This window comes from Dromiciops gliroides, chromosome 6 (genome assembly GCF_019393635.1).
Source record: "Dromiciops gliroides isolate mDroGli1 chromosome 6, mDroGli1.pri, whole genome shotgun sequence".
In the NCBI taxonomy this organism is placed as follows: domain Eukaryota; kingdom Metazoa; phylum Chordata; class Mammalia; order Microbiotheria; family Microbiotheriidae; genus Dromiciops; species Dromiciops gliroides.
Genome location: NC_057866.1, coordinates 164,823,019 through 164,845,403, shown reverse-complemented (window position 1 = coordinate 164,845,403; position 22,385 = coordinate 164,823,019). Strand labels below are relative to the sequence as shown.

The following is a 22,385-nucleotide window of genomic DNA, read 5'->3' as shown; positions in this document are numbered from 1 at the left end:
AGTGATCTGTGATATAGTCTTGTGATTGTAATCTAGTTTAGACTTACCCAAGAGCTATAATGCATGTTCTGTGGATTGTACACTATTTTAAAATTGTAACATGTTTCTTTCCCCTAGGCAAAGACATTTTTGCTAGGATGTTGAATTTGGCTACTCACATTCTTGGAACAAATACATGTATTGGGGCGGGGCGGGGGGGGGGAATAGTGTCTTAAATTAAAAAACAAGTATTCTTATATTTAAATCTCTTGCTTGTACACTCCCCCCCCCCCCCACTTTCCCAAATTGTATAATTAAAATGTAGTGTTTCGGGGGCAGCTAGATGGCGCAGTGGTAAAGCATCGGCCCTGGATTCAGGAGTACCTGAGTTCAATTCCGGCCTCAGACACTTGACACTTACTAGCTGTGTGACCCTGGGCAAGTCACTTAACCCTCATTGCCCTGCAAAAAAAAAAAAAATGTGTTTCTTTGTGTGTACTTAGTTGTTTCTTTTTCATTCTTCACAGCTGGCAATACAGGCATGCACAGGAGGCAAATCACTGACCTTTTAGACCAGAGGATTCAGGTCCACTCCCAGTGCTTTGTCATTACTTCTGACAACCGCTATATTCTTGTCTGTGGTTTCTGGGACAAGAGTTTCCGGGTCTATTCTACAGACACAGGTAACTGTCTTTTTTTTTACCACTCAACTATTTATATGAATAAACACTGATATGCTTATAATATTTCCTCATATTCTTCCTTCAAACAAGAATGGCCTATTTGTGATTTGTAAAATATGTACGTATGTATGAATACATACTTATACACATACACATATGGGAGGAAAACCATACTTTTCCTTTTTATTCCATCCAAGGTATGGTCACTGTAGGCCACTGTGAAGTTAACCCTTAGTATTCTTTTTCTAGTCAAAGATTTTTCAACTAAAATGGATTTGCAGCATGGCTAATCATTTTTTTGAAGGTAGTTGTTATATGTAAATAGCATGTACTTGTGTATATTATGTGCTTATGGAGAGTACACACACATGTACATATACATATACATATACACACACACACACACATATAGTGTTTTCCCACTTTGGTGTTATTTTATATAGAAGGTTTTTTGCCTCCTTCAAAGTCTCATTAAGCATACCTCTTGGGAGTCGATTTTTCTTCTCCTTTACCCAGTTCTGCATAGAATCCTGCTAAAAACTACACCATCATGAAGAAAAGTAGCTGACTCCTGCTTTTATGCATGACAGGAGCTCTTGTTAAGATAGCATAAAAGTACCAGGCCTGTATATTCATTTGCATGCATCTGCCTAAGGGACGCACCATGCTCAACGGTGTTACCCCATGAGAACTAATATAATGAGTTTCTGTAAAGCTTTGCATGTTAGGGGAAAGAGTTTCTTCCAGGTTAAAGAAAAACATACTGAAGGACTTATGTAGTCTAGTTATGTTCCAAACTGAAGTATTTTAAGAGCCTCTAGAAAAGAATACAAGATTAAAAGATTACTAATAAAAATAATAGTATGAAAGGTGGGTTATTAAATAATTAAAAAGGAAAAATGAAATATTAGTGTCTACGAAGTCATTGGTGAATACTGGACTAAATGAATGCCATAGTCCCTCTAGTTGTATGATTCTGTGAAATATATAATAGATATATACAACTCAAATGTTAAAATTGACATTATAAACTAGTAAAATCTTGGGATATTTTAGGAATACAGTGCTCTGTTTAATTGAAATTTTTGGTTACCTAGAAGTTTCACAGACAATCCTTTTTGTTACTACCCTGTTGACAATCCTTTCAGAATATATTTTCCTACCTTACTAGATAATTGACTAAGAATATAATTTAATCTTTATTATTCAGATCTTGAGCTTCCTTGGGATCATCATTCTTAATCTCAATTAAATAACAAGAATAGGAGATTTAAGTAGATATGTACTGACCCTTAGAAATTTCCTTAAAATTGATTTTGTGAGGGATTTTCTGCTTGTGTTTTTAAAACTAAATTTTTCATATCAGCATTTTTTTTCTTAATCATTTTCCAATAAGGATAATGCAGAGGACAAACCTGACACTTTCAAGGTTTAATGGATTCTGCATAATTGAAGCTTTACTAGAAGTTGTACCCATTATTTTACTAAGAAATACTATACAAGTGACGACTTTTTCACAAAATATTCCCATTATATTTCCTCTGATTTAGCCATTCACATTTTAACCCTCCCTTTAGAGCAGTGGTTATCACTCTTACATAATTTGATCTTGCATTTAATGCATCTGTTATATCACATTACAAACTCGACTCTTGAGATTATTTGTTATGATGGTTGTGAGGTAGTATTTTTTTAAGTAGGTGGTATGCTACTGTTTTAAAAATAAAGAGGTTTGGGGGGGTGGCTAGATAGCACAGTGGATAAAGCACCGGCCCTGGATTCAGGAATACCTGAGTTCAAATCTGGCCTCGGACACTTGACACTTACTAGCTGTGTGACCCTGGGCAAGTCACTTAACCCCCATTGCCCCGCAAAAAAAATTTAAAAATAAAATAAAGAGGTTTGGAATTACAGAGGTAAGCAGACAAAGGAAGCTGAAGGTGGAACCTCAGAGTGGCTGAGGAAATGGTTATTCATAGATAAATTATTCTAAAGTGAATTTAATTGGTTTTATTGAAGTTTAAAGTTTAAATTATAATAGATCCTAAAATAATAAAGGAAAGGGTTATAAAAGGCCCAGGTTTTCTTCATGTAATCATTGCCCTACATGATCAAAATAGAAAAAGACTTTGATTAGTTTTGTTGTAAAGATACCCTGTTTTAGATTTCTAACCCTATTCCATGTCTCCAGTACACAGGGTGTCCAACAAAGTCTTAGTGCATTTTTAAGCTGTTAAAACTAAAGAGGATGAAAAACTATTAAACTAATAGCTTAAAACTACACTGAGACTTCTGGGACACTCTCTCTCTCTCTCTGTGTATGTAGGTATATGTATATATATGTGTGTACACACACACACACACACACACACACACACACACACACACACACACACACACACATTTCCACCCTCACCAAAAAAATAAACACAGCTCTAAGTCTTTATCTGTGTGGAATTTTTAATCTATACAGATGTGTTACTTTAATGGATTCATTAACAGTTACTTATTTTTAAACTTCATTTGGATGGAACTAATCTTGCCCCAGAGGATGAAAAAACAAAATATTTATATCTGCCAGAAAAGCCTGTGAAGAAATAACTAAAAAACTTTTTTTGTATTTTCTTTTTGGTTTCTTAATATCCTGTGAACCAGACAAAATCTAGTGTGGCTTTCACCATAAGTATTTTTGTGTGTGTGTTTTGTTTCTTTCCTTTTTTAAAAAATGAAAGCAAGAATATTATAGTTGAATATTTCCCCCAAGAAGAGCAAGGGGAAAAGATTATGTGATCACTAATGTGTAATGACAAAGCTATCACAAATGTTGAATTCAATTATATTTTAGCACTTAAAAAAAACCTCTTCCCTTATTAGATTGCAGGATTAAAAAAAAAACTTTTTTTTTTTTGGTAACAGGAAATTCTTTTAACGTAAATCATGTTTTCTGGGCACAACTAGTACAAGAGAGGCAACAATAAAACCTTCCCCCAGCAGTGGGAATTATTTTCAAACAGCCTTTTAGATTCAGTAATTCAGTGTCCTGAGCTTGATTTTTTTTTATTTGTAGCACAGCTGTCAAATAAAACATTAACTAGAAAATGTGTTCTGTCAAAAAAGGGATATCCTAGTGCTTGTGGTATTATTTGATATTAGTGTGTGTAGAGGTGGGCTAGTATTAAAGGAAACAAAAAAAGGTTGAGGAACTCATGAGATTATCAGAAAATAATTTATGAAAGTGAACAGCAGGTATTCATATGCTAAGATTTATTTAGGAGGAATGAACCCCAGCTACCTCACTATCACAAAATAAACTTGAGGGGAAGGCCATTAGAAGCAGAAAAGGGAAATGCAAGGTAATAATATTTTCTAAAATTGAATAATAAGGTTAATCTCTTTAAATACCTAAGCCATCTTGAAATTGTTCACAACCTAAGGGGTTGTGAAAAGACTACAAATTGTTCTTTCTACTGGTGAAACTTAAAAACAGTTTGCAATATCACAGTGTATACAGAAGAATGTTTTTTCTTAGTCTGATGGTATAGTAATTTCCTGTTTCTACTATATGTTATCCTCTGCTGTTGAAGGATGAAATTCACGTCCAAATAATGATGTCCATTTCACCAAATTAAATAGGCCCCATTTTCAGCTTTGGGCACTTGCATTTGCCATACCCATTGAATTTCCAGTATGGAGCTAGTAGTCACTTCCTACTTACACTTTGGTTAGCTGCCAGATGTCACTTCCTCCAAGAAGCTTTCCCTTTCTACATCCTTTCAATCAGTCCTGGGCTCCATAGGCTTCATAGTACAGAGAAAGGCCCAAATTCCTGCACTGCTGAAGAGCAGAGAAACCGGAGGGACATCAAGCATAGACTTTAAAGGCGGATTTAGTTCAGTGCCTTCAACTTACAAATGAGGAAACTGAGATATAGAGTAGTTAAGTGACTTGGCCAAGATTACATAGCTGGTAAGTGCTTGAAGTGGTATTGGAACCCAGGTATTCATGTCTCCAAGTGCAAAATTATTTCATTTCTATTTGTACTAATAAAAATATGCTGCAATATGGTGTCATTTATCACACCTTATATGTACTATTCTTTATGCTAATTCTCTTTCATAGCTTCATCTTTTGCTTTATAGTTGTGATTTGTATTTTATTTTCCCAGCTCAAAGATGGGAAGGGTAGGGACCAAACATGATTTCCTTTTGTACCTTTCAAGTACCTTAAAAAAGTTAGGTTCAAGGATCAGAAATATTCTAACAAATGAAAGAAAAGCCTTTTTTAATGAAAGGAAAAAAATTGTATTACTTTTCCCCACTTTTATTCTCATTTGAATCAGAATTAAAATAAAATCTGCAAATGAAATTTGCTCATTTTTAAAACAAAAGAAAATCGTATTAATTTAGAGGCCATTGGAAATCAGAAACCCTGAAAATTCCGGAGAGAGTTTTTGATCTTGTATGGATATTTAAAAGCTTTTGATGGAAATAGTTTCCCACTAAATTATAGGATTTTAAAATATATAGTTAATATGATAATTTGAGGTTGAAGTAGATATAATTTTAAAACTTGGGTGCAAGGTTGTCAGTCATGAGTTATTATTTTCATTGTAGAAGCATTAGTCAACTAAATAAAGTACTTAGTCATTTTCCTCCTTTCTTTCCCCTTTATTTTTCTCATTTCTGTACTTGATTTCTAAAACTCTATCCTTCCTTATAGTAGCCTCATGGTTTAAATAAAATTTAAGACACCAAAACACATTAAATGTAATCACACTTTCTTACTAATACTTATTGGCAGCTCGAATATATGTATGCAGCAGGTACAAATTCTTGCTTTTCACAGAACCTAGATTTCACTTGTGGGAAGCTACAGTTTTTATCAGCAGTGCATGTATATTAGTGATATTTTGTAAGCATGAAGGCTTTCTCCCTGTGCCCTTGAACAACATTTCTGGGACCCTGCTGAAAATTTTATTCAAATAGAAACCCATGGGGATGTTAATGCATTAAAACACTCTATAAAACATTCATTTATTTATTTTATGAATTTTAGAAGTGAGGCAGTCTGGTGGGAAAATGGTAGCTAGTGAGATGTAGACGTAGAATGGAGGGGCTGCTATAGCGATTTAATTTCCTACAAAAATTTCCACAATTATGTGTCAGCATGTCTAGATAAATGAAGGCCAGTATTTGTGTTTGTGTATATGTGTGTACATGTGCCTGTGTGTGTATGTACATGTTGTTCATACAAATGTTATATATTTTAACATAATCTATTTGTGTATATATGTGTGTATACACATACACACGTATACAGATAGACACACATGCATATACATACAATCTCCCTGTGTTATGCAGTTTTATTAAGGTTTTTCCTCTTTCCACCTCACTCCCCCTCATTCTCTTCCTGAAAATTTACCTTTGAATAAACAGCTATACATTTGTTTTTCATCACTTCCTCTATGGAATGAATTTCAGCCATATAAATAATTAAAAGAACAACAGAAATTACCCAACTGATCTAGAAATCTATGATAAGTTGCTTCTTTCTCCAAATTTATGTAATTCCAGTATGTAAACATTAGAAATATTCCCACATGACCTGTTGCATTTAAATGTATGTATTATCTGAGAAAGTGCAAATGGAATGCAGTAAAGTAAACTCTTATTAATCACAACTAATGGGAGAGGCCAAACTGAATGAGTTAAAAGTCAGAATTAAAGAATATTTCTTAAAATAGGCAATTTTGTGATTTTTCTAAGACATACAGAAGTAACCCATTGAATTCTGATTCTAAACATGTCTTCTTTACCTTGCTTTAATGAACATCTAAAAATACAATTTAATTAGTAACAGCCATTTGTAGCCCAACAATCAGTCTTTTGTATTTCAGGAAAATTGATACAAGTAGTATTTGGACATTGGGATGTCGTCACTTGCCTTGCCCGATCTGAGTCATATATTGGAGGAAATTGTTATATTCTCTCTGGGTCTCGAGATGCAACACTCCTTCTCTGGTATTGGAATGGGAAAAACAATGGAATTGGAGATAACCCAGGCAGTAAGTACAACTTATTTTACCAGAAAACTTTTTACAAGTGTCTGGTAATAATATTTTTTTTTTACTGAATATACCTTTTTCTTTCTTGTGATGAAGTAATTAAATGAACAAGTAATTTTCATTTCTCAAGCTTAAATTAAAGAAGGTCCAGGTGGTGTCGTTAAGATTTCGAGATCCCTGATAACTAAAACACAAGCTTAAAATGACATTTTTGGATTCCATGTTTCCCTCAGGGTCTGAAAAGTTCAGTCCTAACAGAAAAAAGCATTCCACCAATGAAAATATAAATGTGTCATCAATTGACAGTTACCCAGAATCAAAAGAGATTCCACAAATTATTTTGTCTGCCAACTATTTATTTTTAAAGTACAAATAAAAATGGAAATTTTGGAGAAATAAGCCAGGTTTTTGCATAATCTGTGTAATAATGTGCTTTCATTTATATATTAAAAAATAGAACTGATTGTAAAAGGCCAATCTGGAGTATTTCTCACTGACTTTTAGTTTTACAGATGGGAAATGAAAATGTTTAGCAACAGCCTTAAAATTCTTTATGAAACTACACTGAAGCAGTAAAACACAAAACGTGCAACCGTTTAAAAGTGTAATTCACAGAAGGCAAAAAAGGAAGTAGCTACCATTAAAACCAATCACACACAGCTGGGGAAAAGAAATGGCTTTAAAAAAACACATTAAGTAGTAGGAAAAAAACAATTAAAGGGACCACCTGAAAAATGAGAATTTAATTAAAATGATTATGACAACATTGAAGAGTTACTGCAGGAATAGCATTAGATTTTTATTTCACAAGGTAGAGCATTTTAACTGCTCTTAAATATTTACAATTTCCTAATTTAAAGCAAGTTGCAATTTATTTTGTTAGGGTAAGCACATGTTTCTAGGTTATCTTTACCCAGTTCAGTAGTACCTATTTATGTCAACTTTGTCTCTCAATTAGAAAACAAGCTACAACTTCACAATCTATCTTATGTCCCATTGACTTTAACAGATAGTGCTTAAATATCTGTCTATGCTTTTATGGAATTTGAATCTTTTGTAGGTGAGCAAATTCTATCAGTCCTTTTTTAAGGGATTTTGTGATACAGGTTTTCAATTCTGTTTGCAGAAATACATTATGAAAGGTAATCAGTAAAGGCTGTATGATGGTAGTGCCTAAGCAAAATGTTTTCTGTGATGAATTGCAAATGTCTTTGTTTTAGACCAAATTATGAGAATCCCCTCCAAACATTAGGGGAATCAAGAATTTTAAAGTATGTAGGGCTAATGTGCAGTGCTGTATTGTGCTTTGAGACCAAGTTTGAGAATTCTTTTGCATCTTCATTTTCTATGTAGTCTAAATACATTAACCCTATGTTGATAGGGTTTCTTTTTCCTCTGAGTGTTATTTTGAATAAAAATACATTGTACTTTTTTATTATTAACCTTCCCCAAATTTAACTCATTTTTCCTACCCTCATCAGAAAATAATGACTACCTTAGGTTGTCATAATTGCTAAATTTGTCACTTCGTTATTTATATCCAGATATTTAGGAAGACCTTTAAGTCAATCCAGTCTTACCTTTCTTAAACCATTTTCATTGGTAGCTTTGTAGTGAACAAGGGGGATGATGGAATTGATGATAGATGATTGTTTGGGGTTGATACCTTCACTTGCTTGAGCTGATCATTGTGTCCATGTGGGATTTGGTCATTCTAGAATGAAATCTGAGGCATCCCTAATGATACATGAGTTACACTTTTGCATCTCTGGGATTATTGTGTTTCACATCAACTAATTGTTGATGTCTTTCAAAAAGTCCACTTAGTGAAATAAGAATTTCCAAATATTTTTGAAAGGAGACTGTAATACAGTTTTTAAAAAGTGGGGAGGGAGAGCTCATTATTGGTGCCTTTTAAAGAACAGCATTGAAGAGCTAGAGCTTTAAATTTGGAGTGCAACTTTAGTGTTAATGAATCAAGAAGACCTGGGTTCCAGTCCCACGTCAGACACTTTACCAGTCTCATTTTCTTCATCTATAAAATGTGACCAATATACCATATGAGGATGCTGTGAATATCAAATGAAATCATGTATGTACTTGACAAACTTTAAAGTGCTATATAAATGCCATTTGTTATTATTAAGAACTTCTGTTCTTACACTGGGAAACCCATTAGTCTAATCTGTAAAATAGGAATAACAATGATATAACAATGCCATAATCTGATAGTTTGAGAATCAAGTCCTTTAAACAAATAGACCACTAGACAAACACCAGCTTTCTGGGCAAGCAAATGACTGTTACTCATAAAGCACTTCAGCTGCAGGTTCAGTTTGTCTAGAGAATGGTGAATATTAACTCTTCCTCATGTTTATATTGAAGAAGACTGCAGTAGTAGCACAAGAGGTCTGTGTTAAATGCTGGTAGATGGCAGTGTATATTTGCTAAATTAATTTCCTCAAAGTAAATTATATCCCTTTTATAGGATTATAGATTTAGAGTTTGAAGGGACCATACAGGCTCATCAGAACCAGCCCCCTCATTTTACAGATGAGGAATGAAAGGTCCAGAAAGTTTAAGGAATTTATTGCAGATTTCAGAGGTGGCACTTGACAGGGCTGGGGCTTAAACCCAAGTTACTCACCCACAGCATTACATTCCCTTTCTGGCCTTTTAAAAATAGCAGATGCCTCAGTGTAATTTAGAATCTTCATTTACTTTGAGGAATGAAAAAGAAAGTGAAAATAGAACAAGTATTAATTTATTTTTTTCTGTCCCACTCTATACTTGAAAGAAAAAAGAGACATTTTTGTGCTGTGAACTATTTAGAAATATTTGTGTAAAATTAGTACCTATTCTTGTGTTAATAGTACCACTGACAGCTTCTGAAGTCAGATTAATTTTCAGATGATATTTTTGCAAGATGAGTATTTTTAAACTTTTGCATATTCAGTCTATGTTTCTTCCTCTGATATCTGGTGTATGTGATCTGAACGAAGTATTTTTTTTATTACATGTGTAGTAATAAATGCATAGCCCAGAGATGCATATAATAACTTGTTTTACTTAGACTGTTGAGTTAAAAGTTTCCTCCCTTCCTATATGGTGAAAAAGCACATGAAAGAAATCTCTAGGCCTGTTGTTTTTCAGTTTTTTATAGATCTCATTCAGTTATGGAGTAGTTTTCCCAATTTAAAAGTCAAGAGAGTAAGTCTGTTTTGGAAATTTAATTTTACTCACTCAGGCCATATGCTTCTCTTTTTTTTTTCCTTTCTATCACTTCACTGTCTCCAGATCTAATACTAGTGCAGTTTGTAAAGTCGATAGCTTTATTACTGTTTAAACAAAAAGAAACAAGAGAGAATGAAAAATAACATGCTACCCAATTTTAATATGTATATCATCTGGGCAAAGTCAAACTAATTCATATTGGATAAGTTTTGTATATAACAACTTTAGGCTTTTAAAAAAACCCAAAAAAACCCAGGCTCCCTGTGTTTAATGAAATCAGCCTGTTATATTACAAATACCACATTTTCACATCTACCAGAATTTTTTTGTCTTTGAGTGATAATCATGCATTATTTAGTTCTGTGACAAGTACTTTTCTAAATGCATGGAACAATAAGCTATACATTTAACTTACAATGTGTACTTGTTACACATTAATTAGAAATAGCTTTGATATATAAATGGAGCATCTCACATTTGTTCTTAGTTACTAGTTATTTTTTCATGAGGGAGAGTCCTGCCAGAGAGAGTCTTGCTCTTCCTGAGTGGCTCCTTTTCCACATATTATTGAGGTCTAGACTCTGCATCTCTAATTATTGTGGAAATAAATGATCATCAAAGTTTTCATATTGTAATTTGCCCTATTGTAACATTGAGAGGTCATTATGTACCTCATATATAGAAAAATATAAAGTAACTGCCGTTATTTACATCTATTTCATGTATAAAAACACAAAACAACATAACCTTTGGTTGAAAGAATTAAAGCCCATTAATTATTTTTAGACAGTGAATGGGTGCCCAGGTGATTAGCCTTAGAGACAAATGTCCACAGACTGTTAAGTTGTGACTTAGATTTGTGTGTGCAGTGTTTCAGTGAAGTAGTTTTCCATTTGCACATTCTGGTTTTGATTTGATTGAAAGGTGGCATTTTATTTTTTTTTCTTTGCAATCAGACATGCTAATCTATGTCAGCTTTCTGCTTTATGAGAATGGCGTCTGCTTGAGAGAAAAAAGAGCAACTATTTTAGTTGTGTTTTTTTTTTCATCACAACATGATTCTGTTCTTTAAAAAATATTTCAGCACCATTAATTAGAAAGAAGGTTTTATTAACCATAAGGCTAGAAAGAACAGACCACAGAGCTGTTTTTTAAAGTACTGTATGATATAGCTGCCCTGGTTTTTCTCTGTCTAAAACTTCATTTTGTTGTACTCTCATCAATCACTTAAGTCATTACCGTAAATCCTACTGTTATTAATTTTACCAGTATCCCCCTAATGAGACATTCCTCCTATAATTAAAAATGAATTCTAACTTTCAGGCATTCTAAATTTTTTTTTAATGAATTTAGAATGATCTTACCATATGAACATAAATACTGCCGATATGCACATGTACTGCACATCAACTCTATGAGAAAAGTGGTGGTATAATATGTCCAGGTGTGAATTATTTACTAGGTGCTTCCGTGTATGTGCTTATGCATATGTATATTTCTGTGCACATATACAGGAATTATGTTCTTTTTATGGAAAAACATAATATCTTTCACTGAAGCTACTGATAAATCCTTATTCTTTGTCTTGCCAAAAAATGGCTGGGTAGAAACTAACAATTATTACTGTATAGAAGTAGGTATCTTAGAGCACCATCTGCTGGCCATCACTGGGAAATTAATTCTGCTAATACCTGGGGAAATTTGCTAAATAATACAGGTGTGCATTTTTTTTTTAAGTTGGGATACAAAGTGGATTTTGTGTAGAATAGAATTGAAATGGCACTTTCTTCTCTGTGTTTATATTTAACATTATTATATTAAACATTGTAAAATGATTGGTTTTTGGTTTTTGGTTTTTTTTTGCTTTGCAGAATTGTAACCAACTAAGGTTTTATTTTATTTATAAATTTGGAAAATGTTGTTTCATACTTGACTCGGAGGGAAAAGTATTATATCTACATATTTTTCAAAAATGTACTAAAAATAAACAGTTATGAGGCTGTCAGCTGGTTTAACTTCCCTTTAGGAAAGGAGTTAGAGATGACAGCCTTGTCCAAGAGACTTTATTCCAGTTTGTACTAATTGTGTTAGATGTTTTATGATTTTAACAAAAGGATATGAAGGACATAGCAGGTTTTTTTGTGCCAGAGAATATCTCAGACACCCTCATCCACAATGAACCTGTCTCTTTAAGGAGCCAAGTGTGCATCACAGCTAAAGCTATAGTTTCCCATGTAGCATTAGTATGTCTGTCTTGTGGCTCTGAAATCAAGCCAGATATGCTGCTTTCTTCCCTTGAAGAATTCCACAAGTTGGTGTGTTGGCAATATTCAAGTTCAGGTGTCACAAAAACTGTATGCATGAAATTCTCCAGAAGGTCTGGGATGTTTAGTGCTCAATGATGTAATGCAGGCCCTCAAGTTCCAGGCAAAACAATTCTATATTTACTGCTTGGAACTAAGAGTAGATGTGGTAAAAAGGAATTATATTCATATGGTAAATGAATACACCCTTAATGTGCACCATATGCAGAGTGGTGGGATGATGTACCAATATATCATATTTATTTACCTTATTTAGTTGCAGGGAAAAAAAAAATGACTATACCATTCAGCCCTTACGTTGTAGCTATATAACTACAAGAACAGAGGAACTAATGATTTATGTTTCAAATTTGACACTTTGTCTGACTATCTTCATATGCAAACATTAATACTGCAGAAAAAGTTGTATTGTTGATTCTTTATACTCACACTGGAAATTTAATTTTAAAATATTTTTTGGATTTAATCTATAAAAAAAACAGCAAGGCATAAATTCTCTATTGTCCATTGAACAGTGTTTTTTAAAAGACTCAAAAAGAACAGTGTGCTGACCATTTGTTTAACTGTGAGACAGAATTTATCTCCAAATTCCAAATATTTCTTTCTCTTCTTTGTGGAGGTAGAGAAAAGGAAAAGAAATTGGAAGGGAACTTATTCATTATAAAATCTGAATAATAAATGTAAAAATAAAATTAAATGCAAACATTTATGTTCATTTCTTCATTATCTAGACTATTCCCAATAGAATATTCAAGTTTGGGTTTTTTCCCCAAGTTTCCTGTAAAAGTGTTAACACAAAGGTCATAAGTAGAGTTGATTTGATCTTATAATGCTTGCCTATAAATAGTTTTATCAGGGATCTTTGGTTAACTTGAATTGTAACTACTTCTCCCTTCTACCACTGCTGCCATTGTCTGCTTACAACTATTATCTAACTGCAAGTTAACTGAGGCCTGCCAGGTCCTGATGGCTTCACAGAAAAAGCCATCTAAGCTCTAAGTATAGAAGAAACTGAGTCAGTTGGTCATTAGCAAAGAGAATAATTGTTAAGTGCTCCAGAGAAACTCGGTATTTTAAAGGAATTCCATGATAAAACCTTTTTTGAGGGAGAAGTAGGAGTTCAGTTTTGGGGAACTACCTCCATCCAAAAACAGATCAGCAACTGTCTGACAATTTTTAGTCACAAAGATTTGCCTGGAGTACTGAGGATTTGTGTGACTTGCCCTTAGTTCTGTGTGCCAAAGGTGAGATATTTGAACCCAGTTGTTTCTTACTCTAAGACTGGCTGGCTCTCTGTCCACAAATTGCACCCATAATTTTACTTTTCCTACATCAACTTTTACTCTGGAGCTTGATAAAGCAGCCAAAAGGGCACCATTATACTTCTGTAACGGTAAGTGCATTTAAGTCTTTGCTTTTAGTTGTTCATCATTCTAAAAATGGATTTTCCCCATACACTGAAATAGGCTTCTTCAGAATCAGAACAGTTTGGGTTTGGTGGGTGTACTGGAGTCAGCTCTGAGAGAGTGCCCGAGAGCCAACTGTGACATTTTCAGGGGGATCATTTCCACTTTGGAAATAGGCACATGCTATAAACCAGCAGCTAATTGATTGCTTTGTTGATCATCTAGATAGATTTAAGAAAGTGATGGAGAAATTGTTAGTAACATAGATTAAACTTAAAGGTGTGTCATGTATTTATTTCTCTTCAGACAGCCAGGTGCTAAACACTGACCAGCTTCTAGCTTAGAAACATTTTAGACAAACCTAAGCAGCACAATATAGTGGAAAGAATACTGGCATTGGAATTGGCGGGAAGTCTGGTGCTCATCCCAGTCTCCTACTTACTGACTCTCTTCTACTTTGGGCTGGTTACTTGCTCTGTGAGCTTCAGATTTCTCAGCTATAAACTGAGGGCCCTTTCCTCTGAATCCCTCACCCTATTGCTTTGAGCTTTAGAACATGCAACATTTAAAGCACTGTGATTCTTACTTCCTGAAGTCTATCATTCTGCAGAGCTTTGTTCAAACTGTACAGGATGTCTTTTATCAATTAAGAGCGAAGTGAATAGAGTGGTGGGCCTAGAGTCAGGAACATCTAAGTTCAAATTTGGTCTCAGACACTTACTAATTGTGTGACCCTGAACAAGTCACTTACCCAACTATAAAATGAGGATAATAGTACCTATCTCAAAGGATTGTTGTGCGGCTCAGACGTGATAGTGTTTGGTGGCAGAAAGTGCCTGGCATAATTCCTGGCACAAAGTAGGTATGTTATACATACATGCATACTCAGATATGGTACATATATATATATATGTACATACATATATATACACATACATACATATATATATAGCTTGTATATGTGTGTGTGCTTATTCCCTATCCTCCCCTTCAGTTTTCAGACTTCAAACTTGCCCCAAAACCTGATATTCTGCTTAAGCAAATCAAATCCTTTCCTTTGTGCCTCAGTTTCCTCATCCTTAAAAGAAAAGTTGAGACTGCATGTTTTCAAAATTCTGCTTCAGCTCTAAAATTCTGTGATCTGAATGTATAGTTGTGAATTCCACATGTCCCCATGGAAGAAACCTGCTGAAAAGAAGATGTTTCCAAAGACTGTGTGTGATTTAGTAGATTAATTGGTAAAAAAGCATTTTGAATAGCTAAAACAAGGATTTTTTTCCTTTGAAGATAAAATCTTATATAATAGTTTTATATGGCCATAGTTTCATTATAATAAATTTTACTGGGAACCCAGATTTTTTGGTAGTAGATGGATTTTATTGCTTTGCTAAGGTATAATATATACCTTATATATTATACCTGGAGAATGGGGTAGAAGATGAAATTGAAAGCTAAAGTCAAGAACCATAATAGTGAATTAATGGAAAAAAGTACTTTGAAGACAATAGGGGAAAGGTAGGAATACCTTACACTTAGTTACTCCTTACCTCAGTTCCTGGATCTCTTTCCTAGTGATATAGGAAATTTCTTGGTACTTCTGACTTCCAGAGTTCTGTCTGTGGCACTATCACTAACCTAGTCTTCCATTTTCTAAACTGTGGAGTTATCTCTTTCTTCCCTCTTCCCCTCCCCTGACAATTTTTAGGTACTTAACAAATCGTGATAATTTTTTTGTCTACATCTCTCAAGATGTTCCCTTTTCTATTTTTCTTTTAAATTGTTTTATTGATATTCTTTGATAAATCCTCTACCATTTCAGTTTCTCCTCATTTTAAAAAATATTTTTTCTTCTTCCTACTTCCCTCACACTTAAAAATAATCCTTGTAACAAACATTCATAGTCAAGCAAAATAAATTCCTACACTGACCTTGTCCAAAAGTGAATGTCTTATTCTGCACATTGAATCCATCACCTCTATTTTAGGAGATGAATCAGTCATATATTAAGCACCTATTTTGTGCTAAGCACTATACTAAGCTCTGGGGATACAGAGGAAGATAAAAGACAGTCCCTGATCTCAGGATGCTCACAGTCTAATGGGGAAGACAACATGCAGACAAGTGTGTGTGTGTGTGTGTGTGTGTGTATACACAAGTTGTATATAGGATAAATTACACAAATCAACAGAGGGAAAGCACTAACATTAAGGAGAATCAGTAAAGGCTTTTTATAGAAGGTGAGATTTTTAACTGGGCTTTAAGGAAGCCAGAGAAGCTAGGAGGCAGAGATGAGGAGAGCATTCCATGCATGAGAAATACCTGGATTTGGGAGCTTGAGGGTCTTGCTTAAGGAACAGCCAGGAGGCCAGTGTCATTGGATCACAGTGTGTGTGGGGAGGAGTGAGGTCTAAGAATGTGGAAAGGTAGGGAGCAGTGAGACTACAGAGGGCTTTAAAGGCCAAACAGGGTTTTCTATTTGATCCTGCAGGCGCTAGGGAATCACTTGAGTTCATTGAGTTGGGGTGGGGGGGAGAGGTGGCGTTGTCAGACCTGTGCTCTAAACCGCTTTGACGGGATCCCTTCCAATGGAGGACGGACTGGAGGGACTTGGGGTTGTAGCACTGAGACTAAGCGGCCAGCTAGTGTAGTAGTCAAAGTGTGGGGTGATGAGGGCCCGTACCAGTGTGGTCACAGTGTCAGAGGAGAGAAAGGGGGAATATTCAAGAGATGGTATGAATGAAATGGGGCAGGGAGAGAAGTCAAGAGACAAGGGATTATAGCATAGGACCTAGGTTGGGACCTCGGTGACTGGGAGGATAATGGTGACTTGGAGAGAAATAGGGAAAGTAGGAAGAAGGAAGAGTTTGGAGCATTCTTCATTTTCAGTCACTTTGAGGGTCAGTCATGTCCAGTTCCTTGTGACTTTATTTGGAGTTTTCTTGGCAAAGAAACTGGAGTGCTTTGCCATCCCCTCCAGCTCATTTGACAGATAAGGACACGAAAGCAAACAGTGTGAAATGACTTGCCCAGGGTCACATACATAGTAAGTATCTGAAGCCAGATTTGAACTCAGAAAGATGAGTCTCCTGGACTCCAGGACTGGTACTATAACCCACTGCACCACCTAGCTATCCTAATCACAGACAGTTTTCTCCTCCCTCTCTTGTCCTTGGAATAATGAATATTTTTTTACATATGGAAGGAAATATTAAGCAAAACTAATCAGCCATTAGCCAAAGTATGTGTAGCGTTTCACATCCATAGTCGCCCACTTCTGCAAATAAGGAAAGGAAATACATTTTCTCAACTTCTCAGGCCCTCTCTTCTCTATTTCCTCTAGGACCACCTAATGTAAGCAACTGCAAGTGCAGTCAACTTGTTATCACTTACTTGAACCACTGTAACATGTCTTTCCAACTCCACTTGTCCACTTCCATCTGTATACCACTGGCAGAATGGTATTCCTCACATACAAATCTGGTTCTTTCACCTCAGCTCAAAAATCGTCAATGACTCCCTTTGCCTAGTATTCAACCTCCTTGCCATCTGTAGCCAATCCTCTCTTTCCAGACATGTTTTTGATTAATACACACCAGCCCAGTTAGACTGTTATCTCTATTTCACCCCACCATCCCCCTGAGGAAAAGAAGACCCATCCCACAACACACACAGATGAACTCTCTTCTCTGCTTCCCTTGTTTTGTTTTTCCCATGTTTGTCAGATGGAAATCCATCATCTAAAATCCAAATCTTGTGTGACCTACTCCATAAGATCCTGCCTAACTCATCCAGTTGTTAAGGACAATTAAAACCCCAAGATGATACTTTGGGCTGGGCACTCTTAAATGCACCCATTGCATTGTTTGCATTTGTACCTTATTCTGTTCCATTTCTTACCTAGACTTCATCTTTTCACTTCACCTGGCCCAGCACTCCAGCCCATCTATGTTTAATAGATGCACTATTTGTCAAATGGATGAATAAGGAAGGGGCGGAGCCGAAGAGCAGATACAGTCCAATGATTCGGCAAAGACTTGAGATCACAGGATGACAGGGCCATAGATTTTGTTTCCCTTTGTGCCTACTGGAGGACCCTACAGTGCTTCAGGGTTTTGTTACTTAGCGTTGCCTGAGCAGACATTCGAAAAATAATTTCAGGATGCAGAACCTTTTTTGTGTGTTCCTTGCCATGAGATTTCCCCCATACTCTGAATATGACATACTGCCGTGTAGAATCTTAATTGAAGAAGTGCAGACTTACCACAAAGTGCAGACTTCTTCATTTAAAACTTGTACAGACACATTTTCTTATGACCCCTTTGAACTGGATCCCATTGGTACAGAATGGGAAAGAAAGCAAATCTGCTGGTGATGAGGGCCACCATTTCATGAGTCAAAATGGGTAAAACATGGTTGCTTCCTTTGCACTTTTAGTGCAGCACTGGTTTTGGTTTTGGTTCTTCCGTAAGTGTGTGAACAGATGATGAGAAGCTTGCCATCCCCCAAAGAAGCAGTGATTCAAGCACTTCTAAAGCTTGCCCATCCTGTCAACTTTTAAAAATAGAGCAAATGTGATCACATTGAGAAGAAAAGATGCGATATTGGGTATAAGAGGAAAAACACTTCTCACATTTCAAGGAGGTTTTGTTGTTCCTTTGTTAATTAAATAAGTTATAGTTATTTAAACTCCCTTTGACACTAAAAACTTTTGTGAAGTCAGTGTGAAAGCTTTGAAAAACATTCCCCAGTGAACCCCCCCTTTCTATTGTGGTGGAGCCAGTTCTCTTATTTATTTTGATGTGCTGGTTTGTACATATTTTTTAAAAGTCTTATGTTCATTGTTTTATGTGGATTAAAAGTATGCAAAGTGTTATCAGTATGAAACAAAACACATTTTGACAGGCATATGTACTTTTAAGAATTGAATACTGAACAGTACTATAATATATCATTTTTTGTTTTATTCATATGCACCTGACAGTTTCATTATATAACTGGGTTTAGTTGAGAATTTGGATTCTTTTTACTTACAGTTATAGTGTAGTTTTTTTTTTTGAGATATTTTATTTTTTCCGTTACATGTAAAGATAGTTCTCAACTTTTGTTTATACATGCTTTACAATTTCAGATTTTTCTCCCTCCCTCCCTCCCCTCCCTCCCCCCTCCCCTAGACAGCAGGTAATCTGATATAGGTTATATCTATATATATCTATACATATACATATAGATATATATATACACTATAGTGTAGTTTTAAGAGACAAATCTATAAAGATAAATTGATCAGTTTTTTTAAACATTTCAACTTATTATTTATTTTTAGCATTCTTTTTGTTTTAAATTTTGAATTCCAAATTCTCTCCCTCCCTCCCACTTCTCCTATACCCACTGAGAAGGCAGACAATATGATGATTAGATAGTTTTTAAAACAAAAAAAAATTACCTATTTTAAAATTTTTAAAAAATTATATTGTACTATTTTTGAATACTATAATTATCCTTAAAGATTCTTAACAAAATACTTTTACAATAATTCTTTTGGTAAGGCAACTAAGATAATTTGCATTTTATCTGAAACTCAGAATTATAAAGTATAACTTTACATGAAGATATAATAAATCCTCTGTAGTTATGAAAGTATGATTTAAAAATTAATAATGGTCAGGATTTTTTAAAAATTATCCATATGCCATATAAAATAAGGCCACTTCAAAATCTGTATTAATGGAAAACTTCCTATGAGAAAAGTTGACTGAAGAGCAAGAAATTATTAATTACCAAATTGTGAACAAAAGTTTCCAGAGTAGGAATTAAAATGTAGAAATGGGTAGAAACTTGCTTTCAGAATGAGTTTCTCTTTGACAAATAATGATTTAAAAAAAAAAAAGGTGTTTGATTTCATTTTAAAATGGTATATATTATGGCTTCTGGGTTTTGTTTTTTTACTAATAAAGAAATAGCAACATCTACTAAGAAGTATTTTTCAAGCCTTTGAAGTAATGATTCTCTCCAAAGAGTTTATGTGCTCCCCCAGTGTGTGTGTATAACTATGCGGCACGCCACACACTCATACATACATACATACATACATACACTTTCACTCAAGTAAAGAACCCTGTACTGCCTTCAAAGGTAGCTTCCATCAGTAAATTGATCTTAAAGCCCTGGAGAGATGATGGATTTTTCTTTTAATTTTTAAGTGTACTGGAATTCCTCAAATGAGGATTTTAATGAGAAGATACAATTGGCCACCTCTTGTTGAACCTTTTGACTAACACTCAGAAAAGCAGGCTCTCATCAAAGCTTCCAAGGCTGGGTAGGTGCCGGAGGGGCTGGAGGCTACAGCTAAGGAGATGCTGGAAGTGGGCAAGGCGACAGCAGGCTGTCGGATCCTGTGCTGAGAAAAGCACATCTGGACAACTCTTGTGTCCTGGTATTAAGGGCAGGATTTGGGCTATCTCTAATCTCATTTGACTTGTTCATCTTCCTTTAAGGCTCTCCATAAAGATGCGCCGAGTATTCTTTTCAGTCTTTGGTTGGGATTTGCATCAGTAGTCGTAAACCTGCCCAAGGGACAAAGGCCTTCTTTCCTTTGAAGTCATTTCCCCCACTTTTCAAAAGCCATCTAAAAGTCCGTCTCCCTTCCCGGCTTTTTCCCCCCTTATAGAAAGGGGGAGGGAGTTGAAGTAGTATTCCCTTAAACTAGTGGCAAAATAAAATGTTCTCTTTGCTGTATTGAAAGCCATGACTTTTTTTTTTTTTTGCAGCTGTATCACTTTAAAAGCTCTCTTAAAAGAGTTCTATTATGCTTTACAATCAGCTTTTAAGTAGACCTTACTGTCTCAAAAAAGCAAAGGTAAAGATTTGTGTCCCATAAAACTGAAAAAAATTATCAAACGAATCACTTGGACATTTTTCAGATTTGTGCTCCCCCCTCCCCTTTCTGTATTTATTTAGAAACTTCAGGGAGGGATCGTGATTGTTTTAGTTTTCTTTGAAGAGGAAAAATATGGCTGGTATCATTGTATTTCAACAACATCACTTTCTAAATGTAATCATGTCAGTGACCTATAAGAAATAGTTGAGAGTAGCAGATTTAGAGAGGTTAGTTCCTGCTATAATGTTACTAGGTCTTGCTTTTGGAACTTTACGACCCAATGTGATGTTACTGGACTTTGGAACTTCACACAAACTCATGATTTGACTTTGACTTTGGGGGGTTATCACTTGGGCTGTACTAAACTTCAGGGTCATGCTTAACAATTTGGCTTTTAAGTTTGGGGTGGAGATGAAATTTCTGGGGGCCACATGCACAGTCTGCTTTTTAAAAGCCTTGTGATTATCTCCTTTGCCCTTTCACAATTTCATTTCAATTTCACTTTGGTCCCAAAAGTGTCCAGTGAGGTTTCACAGTTTAAGTCCCTGAAACATACAAGTCCATTTAAGAAACTGAAATTTTAATGTTGGAAACACTTGGTTTATCAGAACTTATGAGAGTCCTACCAGCATAATTTTTATCCTAGAACTTGATCAGGAAACATGGGTAAAGAATATTAGATTTGAACACCAAAGAAAAGAGATACAAAATTTACTTCCTACCAAGCAAAGAGACTAAACCATTTTCTCTGAAAAGCATTTCTTACACCTGTCCCAAAAGGGGGTATCAAACCGTGTCCATATAGGAAAAGGCTAGATGTGAAGAATTGGAATCTAGGGTTAGGATTTATTATAAGAGGCTCTTATAAACAGCTGTGTAAATAGTAATGGTGAATTCTAAAAACGGTCTCTCCCTTCATTCATACCACCTCTTGAAATCTTATGCATATTTACTGAGCCATGATTGTTAGTTTACTAAAATGGTGCTTCTGGTTTTTATCTGGGCATCCTGGGAATCATAATCTAACTATAAAATACAAACTATGAGAATTTCTTAAATCTTGCTTTATTGTAAGAAACATTGTTACTTTGGAGTTTTCTTCACAAAACTATACTACTTAGCAAACATAATCTCTTTTTAAAAGACTCCCCCCCAAAAAAGTGAGAGACAGTCTGGGTAGTGGATAGAGAGATGGCTGCAGTGTCCAGAAAATCTAGGTTCAACTCCCACCTTTGACACACACTGGCTGCGTGACTCTGGGCATATCACTTAACTTGTCAGGACTCCAGGCACCTCAGCTGGGGGGTGGAGCCAAGATGTGGGAGAGAAGCCAGTGAATTACCTGGGTTCTCCTTCTGTTTCCTCAAAAAGAACATTAAATCAAGCCTCTGGATGGATTCTGAAACTACAGAACCTGCAAAGAGACAGAGAGACACAGTCTTCTAACCAGAAATCATTTAGAAGACTTCAGGAAAGGTCAATCTCACTCGGGCAAAAGGGAGTTTCAGTGCACTGCAGCTCAGCTTGGAGAGGGTCAGGGCAAGTCAGCAGGAAGGTGTAGGCCACAGCCAAGCAACTGAGGCCCCTGGATCCTGGTTCAACAAGCTGGTGGTGCAGGAGGACAATGGTGAAACCCACCTGTACCAGCCAAGAGGGCAGATTACCAGCTAGAGGGCCACCCACAGGACAGGCACGACCAGTCCTAGTGATCCCAGCGCGCACCGCCAGCAAGCCCAGAATGTTAAGAAATCCACAAGCCATAGAAGCCTCAGTGTAGAAAGCCAGTGACACAGCCCCTATACTCCAGCACAAGAA

General features: G+C 35.5%; 1 protein-coding gene across 1 annotated transcript in view; it reads left to right on the top strand.

Moving 5' to 3' along the window:
* Positions 1-22,385, top strand: part of LRBA (LPS responsive beige-like anchor protein) — a 762,673-nt gene that overhangs the window by 720,343 nt on the left and 19,945 nt on the right. Inside the window, 2 exon segments of the mRNA XM_043969784.1 lie at positions 507-662; positions 6,562-6,729. Coding sequence (XP_043825719.1) covers positions 507-662; positions 6,562-6,729 — 324 coding nt within the window.